The 19,345-nt window shown below is 34.7% G+C and overlaps 1 protein-coding gene across 1 annotated transcript in view; it reads right to left on the reverse strand.

Annotated features, from left to right (window-relative positions):
- The window catches only part of LOC132550390 (metabotropic glutamate receptor 5-like), a 92,224-nt gene extending 78,133 nt beyond the window's left edge, over positions 1-14,091 (reverse strand). The window contains exon 1 of the mRNA XM_060214452.1: positions 12,601-14,091. Coding sequence (XP_060070435.1) covers positions 12,601-13,294 — 694 coding nt within the window. The 5' untranslated portion in view covers positions 13,295-14,091. The remainder of the gene's footprint in view (positions 1-12,600) is intronic.
- Between the last annotated feature and the right edge of the window lie 5,254 nt (positions 14,092-19,345).

Below are 19,345 nucleotides of genomic sequence, written 5' to 3' on the forward strand. Positions count from 1 at the left end.
TTCTTTGTCAAAGAGTATTTTACCACTATTTTGACATATACTTCACCATAACTTTTCAACCTATCTCACTGACCTATAGTGTGGATTCGCATTAGCAATTGAAATGAGTGTGCATTTGATTGGAGATCAGAGAAAGGATAAAATGATGACTACAGCAAAATTTAATACATTCATTATAAATATAATTCATCAATATTATCACGGTTTATAAATAAATTTGTTCTAAAACATGTTAGGCTGGAAAACGAACGGATACTTGTTTCGCGTATAGTTCATGTGCGAAAGCGAATTCATCATTCTTCATTCGTTCACATTGCAATAAAAATTATATCACTAATTATATTTAAGTGAAAAGAAATTCTGACAAAATTATGCTTCCATAAAAATGTGAAGTATTCTCATGACTCTTTACAATTTTATCTCTTTGAAGTAAACGATAAAAAAACGACAACATTAACACCAATTGTATTGTTCTCCATGGAGTATATGCCAAGGAATACGTTGGTAAATTTTTCGTATCCATCCGTAAGCATGTTTTTACTCATATCTTGATGTTTGGCGTGGTAAAGAAAACATTCTGTTCGCCACCATGTCCCTGACTAGAGATCTCCTTGTGTTAATGACTATCTTTAGCATTTTTCAGACACCAGTTTACTACTCTGACAATTTATATTCGATCTACTCCTCAAGTAATGACCATTTAAGTATTGTTTTTCTTCCTACTTCTCTACAAACTCAGCACCATTTCCAGGAAATTTCTGGTAGTGTAATCCTCGAGAGCTTTTATTTCAAGGTACCCTCTCTTTGGTATAATTAAGTACCAATCAAGTCTATTCTCGATGACAGTTTATTAAGAAGAGAATCAATAAAACGTGCCTCACCCTTAGATTATGTAAATGTGAAAGAGTTGGGTGGGAATTGGCACTGTTCGAGATAGACATGAACACAAGGCTTCTGTTGTGTTGGTGTTGGGCAATGTCGTCATTTAGTCAAATCAGTAACACAGATAGTCTCCCGAGGAATTTAATTTATTTGACTCACACTTGGTATGCGGCAAAACGTACATCGGCATGAAAGTTGTCCGTAAGATATTTACATAACAGACTGCGTCGAAACAGTACATCTGACAGTGAAGATATATTTCCATCAGTAAGTTTTGAAAATAGTTCAACTCCAATATCAATCAAATTCAACAAAATGTATCTGCTAATTGAATAAACATATTCCAAACCAGAAAAACGGTCCAACTTGGCTGGAATTCAAAATAAAAGTCCATAGACACGATACTCTTTTATATAACTCACATGTATAGCAGTATGTTGCATTTCCAACCAGCATATATCAATTTATAGATATCGGTCAACATGCAAAATGTATATATGTCTGAAATAAAGCAACTTGTTCATCACTTATAAAATCCTTATCAAGAGTATATACACATTACATAAAAATCAGAACACGATAATTGAATTTGTTGAATAATTATGCGATCGTAAATTATAAATATACGAACAATGTTAGATGCAATAAGGCTTGCCTGGATTTTGGAAATTGATAAAGTCCGTCCTTGTGTTGTATATATCAATATATTTCACACGTCAGTCGTCTTTATTCTCGACGGAAAGTTAATTGGCAGCTCGTCGGATTTCATTACAAATCAATAACTCACTTACTCATAAACATTAGCGTTATATAGGTGTATTATAACCGTACATGCATCTACTCATCTAGAATTATAGGAAAATTATTACAATTTCCATTAAGCTACGTGTAATTCTGTGGTCCTTGCGAAAGACCACCGGCACCAGTACAGCACTAGATCACGTGTTCCTATTATCACTACGTCACATCATCATATCTCTATACTTACTTCATATGTATCAATGTAAGACGCGTCCCTTCTGAAGATGGACCGTGTATGATACTCGCCATATGTTCTATCTTAGAATACAAAACCCAGCATATATCAATAGTTGTGTTTCAAAATAATCAAAATGTTGGCGTAATAACAGTCATTGTTTACTTCCGGCACCGCCTTTTTTTTTAACTCTTTCGAGGAATTGTCTTGCATGTTTACTACGTGCTGTTATTTTGAGCTTTTTTTCCATTCTGATCAGTGAGAGCATTGGGGAAAAAGTCTTACATTCGAGATGTGCTATAAGAATGTATAAATACCAGTTAAACTACTAAAGTGAATGGAGATCAATTATTACAATATGATTGATAATAATCTTTACGATAATGTGTCAAATTACCGGTCGGAACATTGTATAAACTGGTTGAATCAATAGTATACATTAATGTTGAGGAAGTACAGCAGTTAAGGTCCAATGATTTTGGCGGAAACATTCATATGAAATGTGTATGTTTCTCACATTGTTCTGATCTGAAATGTGTGTTTCTCGCATTGTTCTGTTTATAAATGTGTATGTTTCTCACATTGTTCTGATCTGAAATGTGTATATGTTTCTCACATTGTTCTGTTTTGAAATGTGTATGTTTCTCACATTGTTCTGGTCTGAAATGTGTGTTTCTCGCATTGTTCTGTTTATAAATGTGTATGGTTCTCACATTGTTCTGATCTGAAATGTGTATGTTTCTCACATTGTTCTGGTCTGAAATGTGTATGTTTCTCACATTGTTCTGGTCTGAAATGTGTGTGTTTCTCACATTGTTCTGGTCTGAAATGTGTATGTTTCTCACATTGTTCTGTTTTGAAATGTGTATGTTTCTCACATTGTTCTGATCTGAAATGTGTATGTTTCTCACATTGTTTTGGTCTGAAATGTGTTTGTTTCTCACATTGTTCTGGTCTGAAATGTGTTTGTTTCTCACATTGTTCTGGTCTGAAATGTGTATGTTTCTCACATTGTTCTGGTCTGAAATGTGTATGTTTCTCACATTGTTCTGGTCTGAAATGTGTATGTTTCTCACATTGTTCTGGTCTGAAATGTGTATGTTTCTCACATTGTTCTGGTCTGAAATGTGTATGTTTCTCACATTGTTCTGATCTGAAATGTATATGTTTCTCACATTGTTCTGTTTATAAATATGTATGTTTCTCACATTGTTCTGATCTGAAATGTGTATGTTTCTCACATTGTTCTGGTCTGAAATGTGTTTGTTTCTCACATTGTTCTGGTCTGAAATGTGTATGTTTCTCACATTGTTCTGGTCTGAAATGTGTGTGTTTCTCACATTGTTCTGATCTGAAATGTGTGTGTTTCTCACATTGTTCTGGTCTGAAATGTGTGTGTTTCTCACATTGTTCTGATCTGAAATGTGTATGTTTCTCACATTGTTCTGATCTGAAATATATATGTTTCTCACATTGTTCTGGTCTGAAATGTATATGTTTCTCACATTGTTCTGGTCTGAAATGTATATGTTTCTCACATTGTTCTGATTTGAAATGTTTATGTTTCTCACATTGTTCTGGACATCGATAAGGAAAATGTGACTGAGAAATCAACTGGATGAGAGTCACATTATTTATTTCCCTGTCATGTGATCAGTGTAATGTAATCACTGTTATATATGTGTCTTATAGTTATGCCCAGCACTTCGTCTATTGGAACTCCAGATATTTGCACGGAGTTAAATCTCATTTTTTTCTCTTAAATAACACCTGTTCCGATTCTAGTCTTCTATTATCATTCTGAGACCTTATACTACATATATCTATCTTTACGTTACAACGTACTACAGGTTTTTGTTTCATAATATTCAGTGCATATACGTCTGTATATATAGTTAATGTGATGTCATCATAGCCCGTTTTTCTAGTTTTAAAGCCCTCTAACTATAGAATCCAGGAGTACGTTTCATAAATACCATATGAAATGGAAACACAGGTATATAAGAGTATACATCTATTGACACGACTGTATCCGTTATGCCCACTCAAGTTTATCTTTTCTCCCCACATTTGTTTTCTTTGTTGTTTTCCTGGAAGTCGACAGGAAGTTATGGCCAACTAGTGTAAAGCAAGAAGTGCATCTACTTACATCAAGTGCATCATGCGTAGTACATGTTCTCACGGTCTGCACAACGTATTTGTGGTTTTACTTGTAGATACCGTGGTATATGATCATAGATTAAATAGTAGGAATACTAAGGGTGAATATATATATCTATAATCGTAGTAACATATTTTCGAGCCACATACATGTGTTTCATATTGTAATCATACATTAAGTTTCCAAAGTATAAAGAACATCAACGATCAATTTCCTCAATTACGTAAAAAAAACGCAATTATGTTTTCGTTTTTCACTTTTTTCATATTATCAGATCAGCAATAGTAAAAACATACCAACTTTACTCGGCATTTATGACACCAATTTACAGTTGATATACCTCATTTGGGAACGTGACGTTACTGACTTGGATTGACCATGATTGACATGGTGAGTGTCGTGGATGAGGCAGTAGACGCTTTCTCTTTAGGAATACCTGGTCTTATTCTCCTTGCACGTTTTCAAGAGTCTCCTTGTAAATCTTCCTTTTATTTATATTTCCCCATTAATTAGTGAGCTTGAATTATGATTCTGTTGACATGTTTTTCCTGGTTGTTTTTGACATCGCTCATTGGCCAGTCAAGATATTAAATGTTCAATGAGAAAACCCTTATCTGCAAATCTAATTTAAAAAAAAAAGAACTTTTGTTAATAAGAGAGAAAATTCACTGCAATACATAAGAATTATATGAATATGTAAATACAGGCTATTATAATAAATATTCATGATAGGTATGTAAAATTATATTAGATAAAGTATCTTCAAGTAGTCCACACAGATCCATGACAAAGGAGGCTCCACGTAATGACCTAATGGTGTATTAATGTTTTAAAATACCCTTGGGTATAAATCACATTGTATAATTATTCTCTTCAATGTATACGTGTGTCTGTGGTAGAAGTTACAGTGTCTTTCGCGTTATCGAAAATTGTTGACAACATATTAATAACAAGCCTAACGTATTTACAATGGAGATGATTGACAACCATTTTGTCTCACTAGCGAACGTTAACGCTTGGTAAGTTTCGGCTCGTTATCTACATATACATGTAGTTAAGAAGCGTAATCGATCTGGATTTTGCAGATTTTTTGTCATCCACTCACACAGGGAACTTGTACTCTGACAAGTGTCATGTGACTTACTTATCAAATAATGAATGGTTTATCAGGCTGATGTTAACCTAATATGCTAAGTTTCCATTACAAAATATACAAAACAAATTATTCTAATCGCAATGTCCTTGTGACTTTGGTATTACAGTAACAAAGATTTCAGGATATCAGCAGTTTAAAACCCACTGGAAGTTAACGTTACATAATTATGGGTCACATGTGTTGCCATACATGTATGAATCGGTGACTGGTTACCCCGAGTAGAATGTCTTTGATTCTGCACTAAGTAACCTTTTTGTATTGATGTACAAGTCAGTTATCGATATAATCAAACATAACATACCGCAAAAATGTTAGTAATTGAAAGCCAAAACCAACAGTGTAAGATAGTGCCTGCTGTTTTGTTATTTATGAAAAACGGATTAGCTATTCCCCGAAACTATTCTTATTTGCAATTTAATGTATTTTGTCTTCATCTTCTCGACCAACTGACGTTTTATATACATAAGCTTTTCCGAAAATTGTTGTAAATTTGTGTTACACTGCTAAACCAACTTATAAAACACTGTTTCCAAAGTTTCAAGTTTTATGGTGGTTTCAATGATCGCTTTAGAAATATTCTGTTTCCTTGCGTCATATGAGATTGGCTGGTGGTTTCGTTCTTATCTATTTTGTTCTCGTTTGGTAACGTGACATTACTTACTTGCATTTACCAAGATTTACATGGTGTCTTTAATGAAGCATAAAACGCTAACTTTTCCGGAACACCCGGTCACTTATTTCCCTAGTACTTGGTCAATGGTCTTCGTGTAAATTTATCCATTCTTAATGTTTTGCCAAAGTTTTATCGAATTTGAGTTTTAGTTAAGATGATGTTGACATGCCCGTAATTTGTTTTTTTTTTTTTTTTTTCCTGCAACAGATAACGTATGTATAACTACAAAGACAATTCGGAACCGGCCAAAGCCGTTTAAGGGATGAAGAAATAGAATGGCAATGCGTTCTAGGAGTGATTGCCCTCAGAAGGGAAATATTGTGTACATGATTGTCACCCTATAGATCATTATTGTTCCATTGATATCTCATAACTCTGAATACCGTAATAATCCATGTAACTATTCATGTTATGGAGATACGATGAACTGAATGAAAACAACAGAATTATTTACTCAGAAACACATAGATAAATATCACTAAAACGATACGACTGGTTCTTCTGTTTTATCAATGACAATCGGTCAAAATAACTATAGCACAGACATAGAATTATATAACAAAACTGTGTCCATTATTAGAATACTAGTTCCACAACGACCAAAGTTTTAGACCTCTTGTACTTCCATTGCACATAGCGATATTTACTGGTCAGCATTAATGGGCAGTAGAATGCCGAAGGGGTATGTAAACTTAGAGCATGTCAGACTTAGTAGGTGAAAAAGACGTACCACTGATGTTACATTTGTGAATCAAGGGAAACGTACTGCAGATGATGTGAGATATAATTAATGTCGAGATTTCAGGTGAAAGTTGTAAATTCAATTGACCTTTGTTTACACTTTACACTTGTTTATTTGTGAATTCATAAATGACTTTCTACATTATTCTTTTTATCCCACATTTTTTTTCTATAAAAGCATGAGCGACATTCTCATGCAAAGTGTCATGTATAGAGAATGACCCACTGTCAAAATTAAACACCGGAAGTATTATAGTGGTGACATGTATAAGTGTAGTAAGTGCGTTTATAGGAATGTCTCCACCAGTGTCCGGCATATAAACTCCAGACTTTCCGTAAATTATAATCAAGATGAAAGAACGGTCGAACGATCAGGGAAATTGTATTGATTTTTAGCTATGATTACACGTTTAATTAAGAAATATTGATAACGGTTGTAGCTCATCAAATCTACATACGATGATTCCACCAATATCATTAAGCACCATTCCGGGCGGTCTCGCTACCGACTGCGATTCCGGAGATTAGAATTACAAGATTGGTTCCGGTAATGTGCATTCTTATGCGAAGTTCATAAACCAGAACCACTTTTAATCTGATCTACGGTAAATCTTGTGTATGGTGTTTGTCAATACAGTGACGCTGAATGTGTTTTGTGTCTAGAAAGCAAAGATGTATGATTGTGTGACAACATCGACATATCGTGAAACAAATTAAACTTCGTTTGTTATCGGACTTTGTCTATGTCAATCCAAAAAATTGTAAAATGATATAGAAAAAGTGATCGTAATGATTTCTTAATTCCCTAAATTCATCACTATCATCATGCTTTCTGATCTTGTGTTTTAGTCGGTAATGTGTTTGATGCGTTTTGTAATATTTAAATGAATTCAAACCAATTATGACTTAAACATGTGGGAATAAAGATAGAAGGGATATCCTGATTTCATTATAGATATAACAAATTCAACAGAATAATTAATTTAAACACTGTCTACATGGACAATTAATCTTTCAATTTTACCTTTACTGCCTAGGAACATACACCTATAATTAAAACAAGATTTCTTCTGGCTTTCAAATGCTGGAAATCTTTCAAAAAAGTTCAGACGAGTATACTCTCTAAAGTATGATCGAGCATGGTTTACCGGAAATGACAAAAACAATATTCTTTTGGATAAGCCGGTCTTGGATCTTAATATTTGATTTACATAAAATTCATTCGTAGAGATTTCGGACCTTCACCGTAATGGCCTGACAACGATTACATTGATACATTAGGTAAACATCTACAGAAAATGACGTGTAGGATAAGTCGGTTTGGCGTATTTACCTGAAATATCTCTAGAACACTACTTGTAAATGTATCAGCTGATACCATATCTTATTCCATTATCAGTCGAACGTATTCGGTATCGTGTTTCTTTAACCCTGTCTTTGTCGTAGTCCAGTCAATGACTTCTGGTACCCACATTACTAAACATAAACAATGATAAGTTTGCTCGATATCGTCGTACTCCGGATATGAATTATAAAGGTTAACATTTTTCGCTGTTAAGGGCTAATTCAAAGTTCGTTTTATCGGTCCTTATGTGGTGACAATGTTTTCCCATATCAATGTACTAAGTCATCGCGAATTCAAAATGGGGTTCTTCAAAAAGAAGAAAAAATAACTGTCATGTTTATCATGTTTAAATAGGCCTTCAACATATAAACTCCAATATATACCATCATTAAAACAGGCCATCATCATCATCATCATCATCATCATCATCATCATCACTCCAACTCCAATATATACCATCTTTTAAACAGGCCATCATCATCATCATCATCATCATCATCATCATCATCATCATCATCACTCCAATATGTACCAAATTTTATACAGGCCATCATTATCATCATCATTACTCCAACTGCAATATATACCATCTTTTATACAGGCCATCATCATCATTATCACCATCAGCATCATCATCATCATTACTCGAACATACCATGTTTTTAAACAGGTCATCATCATCAATATCACAACAACTCATCATCACTCCAACTCCAACATACCATGTTTTTAAAGCAGGCCATCACCATCATCACTCCAACACCAACATACCATGTTTTTTAAGCAGGCCACCACCTTCATCACTCCAACTACAACATACCATGTTTTTTAAGCAGGCCATCACCATCATCACTCCAACATACCATGCTTTTAAGCAGGCCATCATCATCATCACTCCAACATACCATGTTTTTTAAGCAGGCCATCACCTTCATCACTCCAACTACAACATACCATGTTTTTTAAGCAGGCAATCACCATCATCACTCCAACATACCATGCTTTTAAGCAGGCCATCACCATCATCACTCCAACATACCATGTTTTTAAGCAGGCCATCATCATCACTCCAACTCCAACATACCATGTTTTTTAAGCAGGCCATCAACATCATCACTCCAACTACAACATACCATGTTTTTTAAGCAGGCCATCACTATCATCACTCCAACATACCTTATTTTTAAGCAGGCCATCATCATCACTCCAACTCCAACATACCATGTTTTTTAAGCAGGCCATCAACATCATCACTCCAACCACAACATACCATGTTTTTTAAGCAGGCCATCAACATCATCACTCCAACTACAACATACCATGTTTTTTAAGCAGGCCATCAATATCATCACTCCAACTACAACATACCATGTTTTTTAAGCAGGCCATCACCATCATCACTCCAACATACCATGTTTTTAAGCAGGCCATCATCATCACTCCAACTACAACATACCATGTTTTTAAGCCGGCCATCACCATCATCATATCAACATCAATATATACCATCTCAAAGAAGCTGTCATCATCATCATCACTCCAACATACCATGTTTTAAGCAGGCCATCACCAGCATCACTCCAACTGCAACATACCATGTTTTTTTAAGCAGGCCATCACCATCATCACTCCATCTCCATTATATACCATGTTTTAAAACAGCCGATCACCATCATCATATCAACTTCATTTTTGCCATCTTTTAAACAGGCTATCATCATAATCATCACTCCAACTCCAATATACCAGTTTTACGGGCCTTCACCATCATCACAAAAACTCCAGTATATATCATGTTTTAAACAGCACATCACAATCACCACAGCAAATCCAATCAATGGTTTACCTTCTGAAGTAAGTGCATAGAACTTCATCTTAGAGGAGTAATTTATAATTGGCAATTACCAGGGTGTTGTGTTTTACCTCACACACAGTGTTTTGAACAGATGTATTTGTATTTTTCACGATAACAGTTCAGACAACAGTCGTTAAACACAGGTGTTTGATTGTAAAGTTTTTTCACGTCAAATGCTGTGTCGCTTCATAGAACATGCCATTATGAATAAGACACCATCCCGTTAATCAGAAACCAGACTACACTATGCATCTGTTTGTATCAAAATGGAAGGATCCTCTGGGAAATCCAGACGTAATTTTAGTATCCGTTTGTTACAAAAAAGACATATAAAACACAAATCTCGATACTCTGCTAAAATAGACACAACAAAATCTCAGCCAATTCCTGGCTCGGACGGATTCACAAATCTTCATATATAGCAACTGTACTATTGAAGATCCCCTTACAAATTTTTTTTGTCAACATCGCGATCATTTCTTAGCATACTGTTTATACAACAGGATGTTGTTAAAGCGACGTCAACTTGCCACTTCAGTCATTGATTCATTATAACAAATCATTTATTTATTTAATCAATACTGTCATTTTATTTTAATAAAATAATACAGATATACATTCAAAGTCTTCAGCTGCACAAAAGCTGTTTAAACTCATAGTTCATTGTTAGAGTTATTAATTGTTAAATTTGAGAAAATCAGGAATGATTTATGAGAAATGACTTATAAGTGTCTTGATACCGAAAATCTAACACAACATATTAATAGGAAATCAATACTGGAGAACTAATAACACTCACATTCAATTAAAGTTATTTCGTATTTCACTTATCTCAGCTTCGTTTATTCATAACATCGAATTGAATGCATTTCGTTAAGAAACATATTTTAGACAAATAAAAATATTTGAAATGTGAATAATTGAAACAGAAAGTTGATTTTCTTATTTTTTATTTCAAAATTGTGTAACATTATCAAAAGGCACTGCATATTCTTTTTGATGAAAAATTGAAGACACCAAAAATAATTACAGTGACGCATAAAAAAATCCACATGCAATTTAGACGAGTTTAATTACTTTGAAATCGATTATTTAGGTGATATAATCTCGTATTCTGCACAACAAATCAGTTCAACTCCATTTACAATTTAGCTTTGCATATAGACAATCGGCTGATTTATGTTGTATTATGGTCGTTATAGTTCAATTTTTTCTATTGATTGTTATGTAACACGAATACTTTAAATATCAAAATTTATTCCTAAACCTACAATTTAAACATTGTCTTGTATTATTTCGCTTTAATGACTGTGTAAGTCTTGAGTATCATAAAATTTGGGTGTCACTTTATGTCTCTATGTTATATACAGATCTAAATATTTATTGAAAAGGATATATAACTCTGTCTGTTACATACTTTTATACTTATTATAACGGATGAAGGTCTAAGTGATTTACTAAGAATATATTTGATGATTTATACTACGAAACTTTGATACCATAACACAGTATTATATAATATATTGTCAGTACAAAGACAAGCTTGCTAGTAATATTTCTCCATTGAGTACTGCACCGTGAAAATTCTTTAAACCTAAGCCCACTTCAAGTGATTTTGAAGATTTTCAAACTCTCTTACATCCGTATAAATATTTCAACGCTACATATTTGTCACTATTACGTAAAGTTGTATATTTGTTCTTCCGAACGTGCAACCGCACGCGATGCTAAATTACGAGTTTATAGTTGACAGGTAAAATAATGCATGAACTATGATAACCCTGAGCAATAAATACAAGTATGCTGAATCACCAAAGCGTTTTACTCTGGTGTCATCTCAAGGTCGACAAGTTTATATGTTCTGATCTTATACAAATACTTCAAGTAGTGGGAAAATTTCAACACTTTACAAACAGATTGAAATACAAATCAATGTTCCCGAGGAAAAAGTGGAGCACATGCGGGTTAGACAAACATTGCCAGGTAACAGCCACGTCCAGACGAGCATATATCAGACAAATTGTCATATCGTTATATTGCTTAAACTCTAATCAAACATGGGCCATCCTGTCTTTTCACAAATCCTGTACTTTGTATTTTTTGGGTTTCTCTAGAGTCACGCGATGTATTTTACATGTTCTATAATCTAGAAATATATACGATAAAAGTTTGAAAAAGAATTTTGTTGTGAAATAGTTTGGTGGTGTTAGAATTGTTTCTGTTTTCCCAGACAGAAGTTAGCATGTGAAAGTCACATATATCTGCAGCCTACCTTTACCCCTAAACCCTATCTACGCCACTGTGTAATTACGTAATAATATCCATCTCCACCATGCAGCCCGCCTAGGTGCTGAAGTACATACAACACTTAAGTCCGTCATGATATTACTGTTATAAGTAGGAAGTTAGGTTTTTTCCCAGACAGAACATATCTCCAAAATTACATACATGGCTATAGACAGGAAATGTTTTTGACATTTATGGATACCTTAAATAGCTATAAGGATATAAATTTTAGGCGAAATTTGTGCCTTTCAGAGGGTTTCGTAGTATCATAACCAACACCGTGGCCGTGTTTCTGTCATTATCAATACAAGTCACGATTCAGTCTCACAAAATGCTTATATGACGTCATATGTGAGCTGCAGACCGCATCTTAAAGCATGTATTGCCGTTACGCAAGCATCCAAGAAAAACATGCTTTGGTATTTTCTAATCTCAAACGTTATATGTATATTCTCAACTTTGATTGCCTGAAGAAACAAAATTTCGGAAAAAATATGTGAAAAAGATGAAAACATTTTGACTTACCATCAGTGTGAACTGTGGATATGTATGTCCAGTTATACCTAATGACGATATCCAGCATGGCCTGAGCTTGGTATTTGTCTGAGGGAACTACTCTAAGAAAGTAGTCATACAAGTTTTTGTTGCTTAGTTCCATACTTGTGGCCGAGAATCCGATCTGTGGAATATGGAATATCTGCAGCAAGTTTTGAACCTGTATGGTGTTATGAGAGGAACCAGGTCCGATAAGACCAATTATTGGCTTTCGGTTCTCTGTTTTGCAGCCACCTTTTCGTGTTGAATTATTTTCACGAGCTTCCTGTGCATCTAAATTCGCTAGGGAATCTTTAATGAAGTCAATACTTTGTTCTAGAGCTATAGGTGAGTACCAGCAGGAATCACGGATATCGTACCCGACCGTCACATTTGGAAGGATGTTGGGATTTGCATTTATTTTATCAAGAGTTTCCAAAAAAATTTCTAGTCTATGAATGCCGTATTGTTCCCAAATCACTCCACAAGAACGGGTATAAACAGTTGTCTCTGGCGGTTTCTTGTGCATAGGAAACAAAGCCCCGAAAATGACATCCCCTTCTTTACGGGCTATACGCCGAGTGCCCAATCCCGCTGTCCGTGGCGCCGAGAGAGATTCCTCTTCACTCAAGACAGAATAAAATAAAATCCACAGAGTAACATAGAAATACATGACTGGATTCATGCAATACAGATCATAAAACGTAGCATGTCGTTTGTGTAGAGTAATAAATATCCCACTCAGTGCTAATGAGGTTTAAAATCACACCCGATAAGAAAGAATGCAAAAGGTTTGTAAAATTTACAAACTCACAAAAATGGATGATTTCTTTGAAGTGATACTAAAATAGAACGATTTTTAATGAAAATGAAAAGTTTATAGTACAGATGAAGCTAAAAATAGACTTTCAGATAATGAATCGAATGTGTGTTATTAGTTTTAAAAACCAGACAGTTGCCCACAAGTGCCACCTGTGCGCCAGAAAGACAATATACCGCTGTGAAGCGACACTTTTCGCTTCATAACACATACAAAATCACAAAAGACGTGTCTTTCCCGCTGAGAATACACTATCCCACCGTGGTGTGTCAACAAATAGTACGGCTATTGAACCCTACCGTGTTGATACCGACACAATGTGGCAAATCTAATGGTTCCACCTCAACAACTGAGATCTAATAAGATATCCACGCTCCATTGAATTCAATAAAGCTTCATCAAAACACGAGAATAACACGCAGCTTGTCAAGTATCCTGCACACGCTCGTTAACAAACTACTAACTCTAGACGATGGGACAAACCGACATTCCTTCCAGGTCGTTGTAAACTCGGCGATAACGAAATCCGGTTTTATTTACTTTTTATAGTAAACACTTTTACTTCACCTGTTATCGTGCACACCTGAAATGCATGTTCATGTCCTAGTTTAATGCATCACAATTTCACTGGTAAACACAGCAAAACAAAAACTAAGATGTGTCAGACAAGTTAAACACTCCCAACATAAACGCTTAATACACCCACACTTGATATCATATGTACTCACTGCGAGGTCCATAACAAATTGTCACCAAGCAGTTTATACCGGACACAATTACGTACCTATTGAAAGCCGCACTGACACTACGTACTACCACTGTAGTATCACTAGCAACCATACATTGCTTTCACATTGTGGCCAGGCCTGTGACAGAACCGAATTATCTTAGAACGTCTCTGATTGGTCGATAGGTCGGCTTTGGCACCTGCCGCTTGCTACATCCATGGGTTCCGTTATTGACCAAATGGATGGTCTTCTGAGACTTTGTGACCCTCTGAGGAGATGGCTTTCGTCGATAGCACATCTATTTTGAATACCAAAGTGTAGTATAAATTTTCTCGTCCAATTGTTTCGAAGCCTTTCGGTTCCATCGATTGTGTACAATAAGCCTCAGTAGTGCTCTCTGCAATAGCGAGTGAATGACGTTAAGGGTATACATATTAGACGGATGGGAGTACATCAACTATAGTGTTTCATACAATAGGGGGTATTCCGGTGATAACGATCACACACAATAAGTCATTAGAACAGAATTGTATTTGAACCTAATAACAATCATCAATATGTGTGTAGAGTAATTGATCTGTTAATGTACCTGTCTACTATCGCCTTTCTTTAGAAAGTTTGATAGATTATTGGACATAGATCCCTACTAGATATTCTCCTTTTCACCGGACGATACACAGTGTAAAATACAATGTCTTTTGATAATGTTGTTTTCCAAGTAGACAGATTGTACAATATACCGTTTAGAAAAGCTTGCATTTTATACTTCGGTTACTGTCTCGCAAATCTTTCTTAATAGATTGAATTAGTATACAGTAACGGTCATTCAATATTATATCTATATATATGCAAATGAAAATAAACAGCCATATCTGCAAGTACAACAAGACAATATTACATATTTATACATACAATACTATATGTGTATATACAAACAGCCATGCACTGCTACAGCTGTATTATATATAGACGTGTACTAAATAAACTTTACTATAAAACCTAGGGCTACAAAACAAGTCTCCTGCAATAGTTATTTGTTTCATCAAGCAATCATGGTGAATAAAGATGATATCCTGATATTTAAAAAATGATAACGTTCCCGTTAGACAACACCGCATTAAAAAAAATCGGTCGGGTTCTAAACGAATTCTTGACAAGACCGATTTTATTTGTCGCATCTAATATAAGGTAGTTTTAGTTCACATTTTGAATAAATAATGACAAAAATATGAACGTTAATAGATCAATATACACGAATAATCGATTGTTTCCAGCCAATAACCGTACATTAAGACTTTTTCTTCATTTAACCTTTAACAACAAGAAAACACCGTGCCAATATCTCGGCTGGAATTCGTTTGATGTTTGACAAACAGTATAGGATTTCTTTTTTAAAAGACGACCCAAGTGTTTTAATATCTTGGCTGTTATAAACAGGAATTCTAATTTTACAGGTGCCCATCCACAGACAGAGTTGAGGTATATATTATATCTGGTGTTTAATTCTAGTTTTACAGGTGACCATCCATAGACAGAGTTGAAGTATATATTATATGTAGTGTTTGATTCTAGTTTTACAGGTGACCATCCACCGACAGAGTTGAGGTATATGTTATATGTGGTGTTTGATTCTAGTTTTACAGGTGCCCATCCACAGACAGAGTTGAGGTATATATTATATCTGGTGTTTGATTCTAGTTTTACAGGTGACCATCCACAGACAGAGTTGAAGTATATATTATATGTGGTGTTTGATTCTAGTTTTACAGGTGCCCATCCACAGACAGAGTTGAGGTCTATATTATATCTGGTGTTTGATTCTAGTTTTACAGGTGACCATCCACCGACAGAGTTGAGGTATATGTTATATGTGGTGTTTGATTCTAGTTTTACAGGTGACCATCCATAGACAGAGTTGAAGTATATATTATATCTGGTGTTTGATTCTAGTTTTACAGGTGACCAACCACAGACAGAGTTGAAGTATATATTATATGTGGTGTTTGATTCTAGTTTTACAGGTGGCCATCCCCAGTCAGAGTTGAGGTTATATTATATTTGGTGTTTGATTCTAGTTTTAGAGGTGACCATCCATAGACAGAGTTGAGGTATACATTATATCTGGTGTTTGATTCTAGTTTTACAAGTGACCATCCACAGACAGAGTTGAGATATATATCATATTTGGTGTTTGAGGAAGTCGACTATTTGGTATAAAGACTCTATTGCAAATGATTATGTATTTGTGCTGATATTGTTCACAATGTTTGGAGAAGCTTAAGACGAAACACACCATAAATAACAGTATTGGAAAACACACCAGTTTTTATGAGTCCGCGATTACAAAACGGATGTAAGTACTTTGATACCTTGTTCCATACACTTGTCATGAGAGAATAACAATGAAAATTTGTTTACAAATAAGTGCTGCAGAAATAATGTAAAGGAGTCATTGTCAGCCTGTACAAAGTATTCGTTTCTAGTTTACTGAATATTCCTCTGTACACGTTTGCATACCAACACTAACAATGATTGCTGCTGCTGCTGATAATCATTTAGTTAATGTTTACAACAGTACAACATGTACTTCGTTTCATAGGTAAGTAGGAATCGACGTGAGGCTTGGAATTTTAAACAGGATAATACAGGGTAATGATTTAAGTCATTCAGAACACTGAAATAGCATTCCCTTTGCAAAGCAATGTTCTAGCGCCTATAAACCAGTTTCATGTACTCCGTCAATGCTACAGTAGTGATGAAATTCGACAATAGTTAGCATTATCTACAATTTGTTTACATTGTTTAATTAACAATTGTTTGTTGTATAATTAATTACTTAACAACAATAATTAATTGTATAATTAAGGTTATGATCAAATGCTGTCCGATTTCGCTTTTAAAGGACTGATATGTTATCCTCAAAAATGAAATACTTTTTGTAGAAAAAATATTTATATTTCCAACTTTTCCAACAATTTCCAACATGTTTAGAAATACTACATATTTTGCTAAAATGAAATAGAAGATACCTTCACATTTATAAAGTCTTCTAATAGAGGGGGGGTAGCCATAGACGTTTAGCAAATGGGTATTTAAAAAAATCGAAACTGAACGCCTCGAACTATCAATCAGTTTATGGACGTTAACATTTTAAAACATTATATTTATCTTATTAGAAATATTTATACTAATTTTATTCATTTGTCAATTAAAATCAGCATTTGAACTTTATTTAAACTTTATTTAATTTTGCGTAGGAATATGAAGGACTTTTTTGCTTTCACATGAAATCAAAACTACGGGCACCCTTCCTCTTCGACTAGCGTCGTGTTAAGTATAGATTGTATTACACTTTCAAATAATTCTATCATGAATAATAAACCCGTGTTTTGTTTTAAGCAAAACAAAGAAACATAAATACGGCATCTGAAGGTCACTCGCATTTTGCTTATTTTTCCATTATGTTCACGGAGACAGACAGACAGACAGACAGCCTAACAGACAGACAGACAGACGTGATAAAAGTAAATGTGTAAATAAGAACATTTTTTCCACTCACTTGTTTTGCACGATGTCACAAAGTAGGTCATAGCCAAGTCTACCAATTTGTGCAAAGGTCATGTAACATATGGAAATGAAACATTACGATGTATGTTTCCGTTAGGTGCCAATACTAAGTGCCAGCCCTGTTGTGATTGTTCTGAGCAGACTGTGCGCGGCAGTGCTTTTGAAAGAAATGTTTCTTAAAGTGTGAGACGTAGACATGCCGTGGATGCAGCGCACGTTGTCCTTCTGTCAAAGCATATCACTAACAGTGTGCAAGTGAAAATGCCTGTATTTCATTTGGCACAATGTCAAACGAAAAATCTGCACGTGAAGGGATCTGAATTGTTAAAACACGTGTCTAGAAATTCCTTACTTCTTTGCTTTCAGTTTCACGGTGCTTTAGAAATGCAGGTTATTTATATATACAAAAAAATTCCATCGTTATGCAAATTCAGATACATTTTTTAACGATACCGGCCGCCAGCTTTGTTTTTCAACATTTCTGACTATTTATGTTTAATTTTCCGTACAAGGACCCCTTTCTCTATATCGTTAATACATAGTGTTCTAGATTTTGTATAATATCAATATCTATATGTTTAATTTCTATTTCTATAACACTTTGGATATAAATCATATAAAATTCATTGTCGTAGTTTTAACTTACATTTTGTATATACGACTTCATGTTTGGAAGCTTCAATTCTGAAAATAGTTCGGTCAAATCTAAAGTCCGTAACTGAAGATCTGTCAGCCTATGTATATGCATTGCGTCTGGACCCACCGCGACTTGTCCTACTAACCAGCTTTCCTCGTCTCGTCCACTTTGCCTGCTTTGTCTCGTAAGCAAACTTTCACTATTCTCACAGCCACAGCTGTGAAGAGATACCACTAAATGAATACAGAACTTCTTTTTAAGGATCTTGCACAAGTCGTGGCAATGACTTTATCTCAATGGACGGCTATTGGTCAAATGCCCAGTCTACATCGGTCTCAGCGAGTCCAGCTTCCACACTTCAAAGCCGTGAACTCCCAGTCTTGTCACTCCATGAAAAAAAGCTACAAGTCGTAAAGTGCTTTATGACTATCAGGAGCAGAACGTTTCCTTATCATAAACAACATCACAGAGAGCTTCTTAGATAAAAGAGTTACACGCAATACACATTAGAGCATGTAAAGAATCATTTTATTTTTTACATAAGTATGATGGTAACCATGAATCCAGACCGAAAACCCGAATGTAACAAACAGATGAAAACATGTATCCTTATTAGAGAATAAATATTAGTGAGATAAACCAAATAATCATGTTAGATACAATAGGTGTTGGTTTGGAGCTTTATCAATAGCAGATCGCTGATTAATGTGTTTTCATAATTACCTCACGACACATTCAATACCTTATCTGGCAAACCCAGTACTTTATGTACAGGTCCTTTTTATGAAGTAATCGCATAATATCTGCTTCTTCACTTTTTCATTTCTTTGTTGAAATCTTTAAATGTTATATTACAGATTTAAAAAATAAAGACGTTCACCGATATGTTTACTTTTTTATTTCTACAGATTATGTATCACAAACTTCAAGGTTATGTTTAAAACTTCTACTCTTTACACTTATCTACGACATTAGGAGATAGCT

Source organism: Ylistrum balloti, unplaced genomic scaffold, assembly GCF_031769215.1.
Source record: "Ylistrum balloti isolate Yb309-2 unplaced genomic scaffold, AGI_CSIRO_Ybal_v1 Utg370122, whole genome shotgun sequence".
In the NCBI taxonomy this organism is placed as follows: domain Eukaryota; kingdom Metazoa; phylum Mollusca; class Bivalvia; order Pectinida; family Pectinidae; genus Ylistrum; species Ylistrum balloti.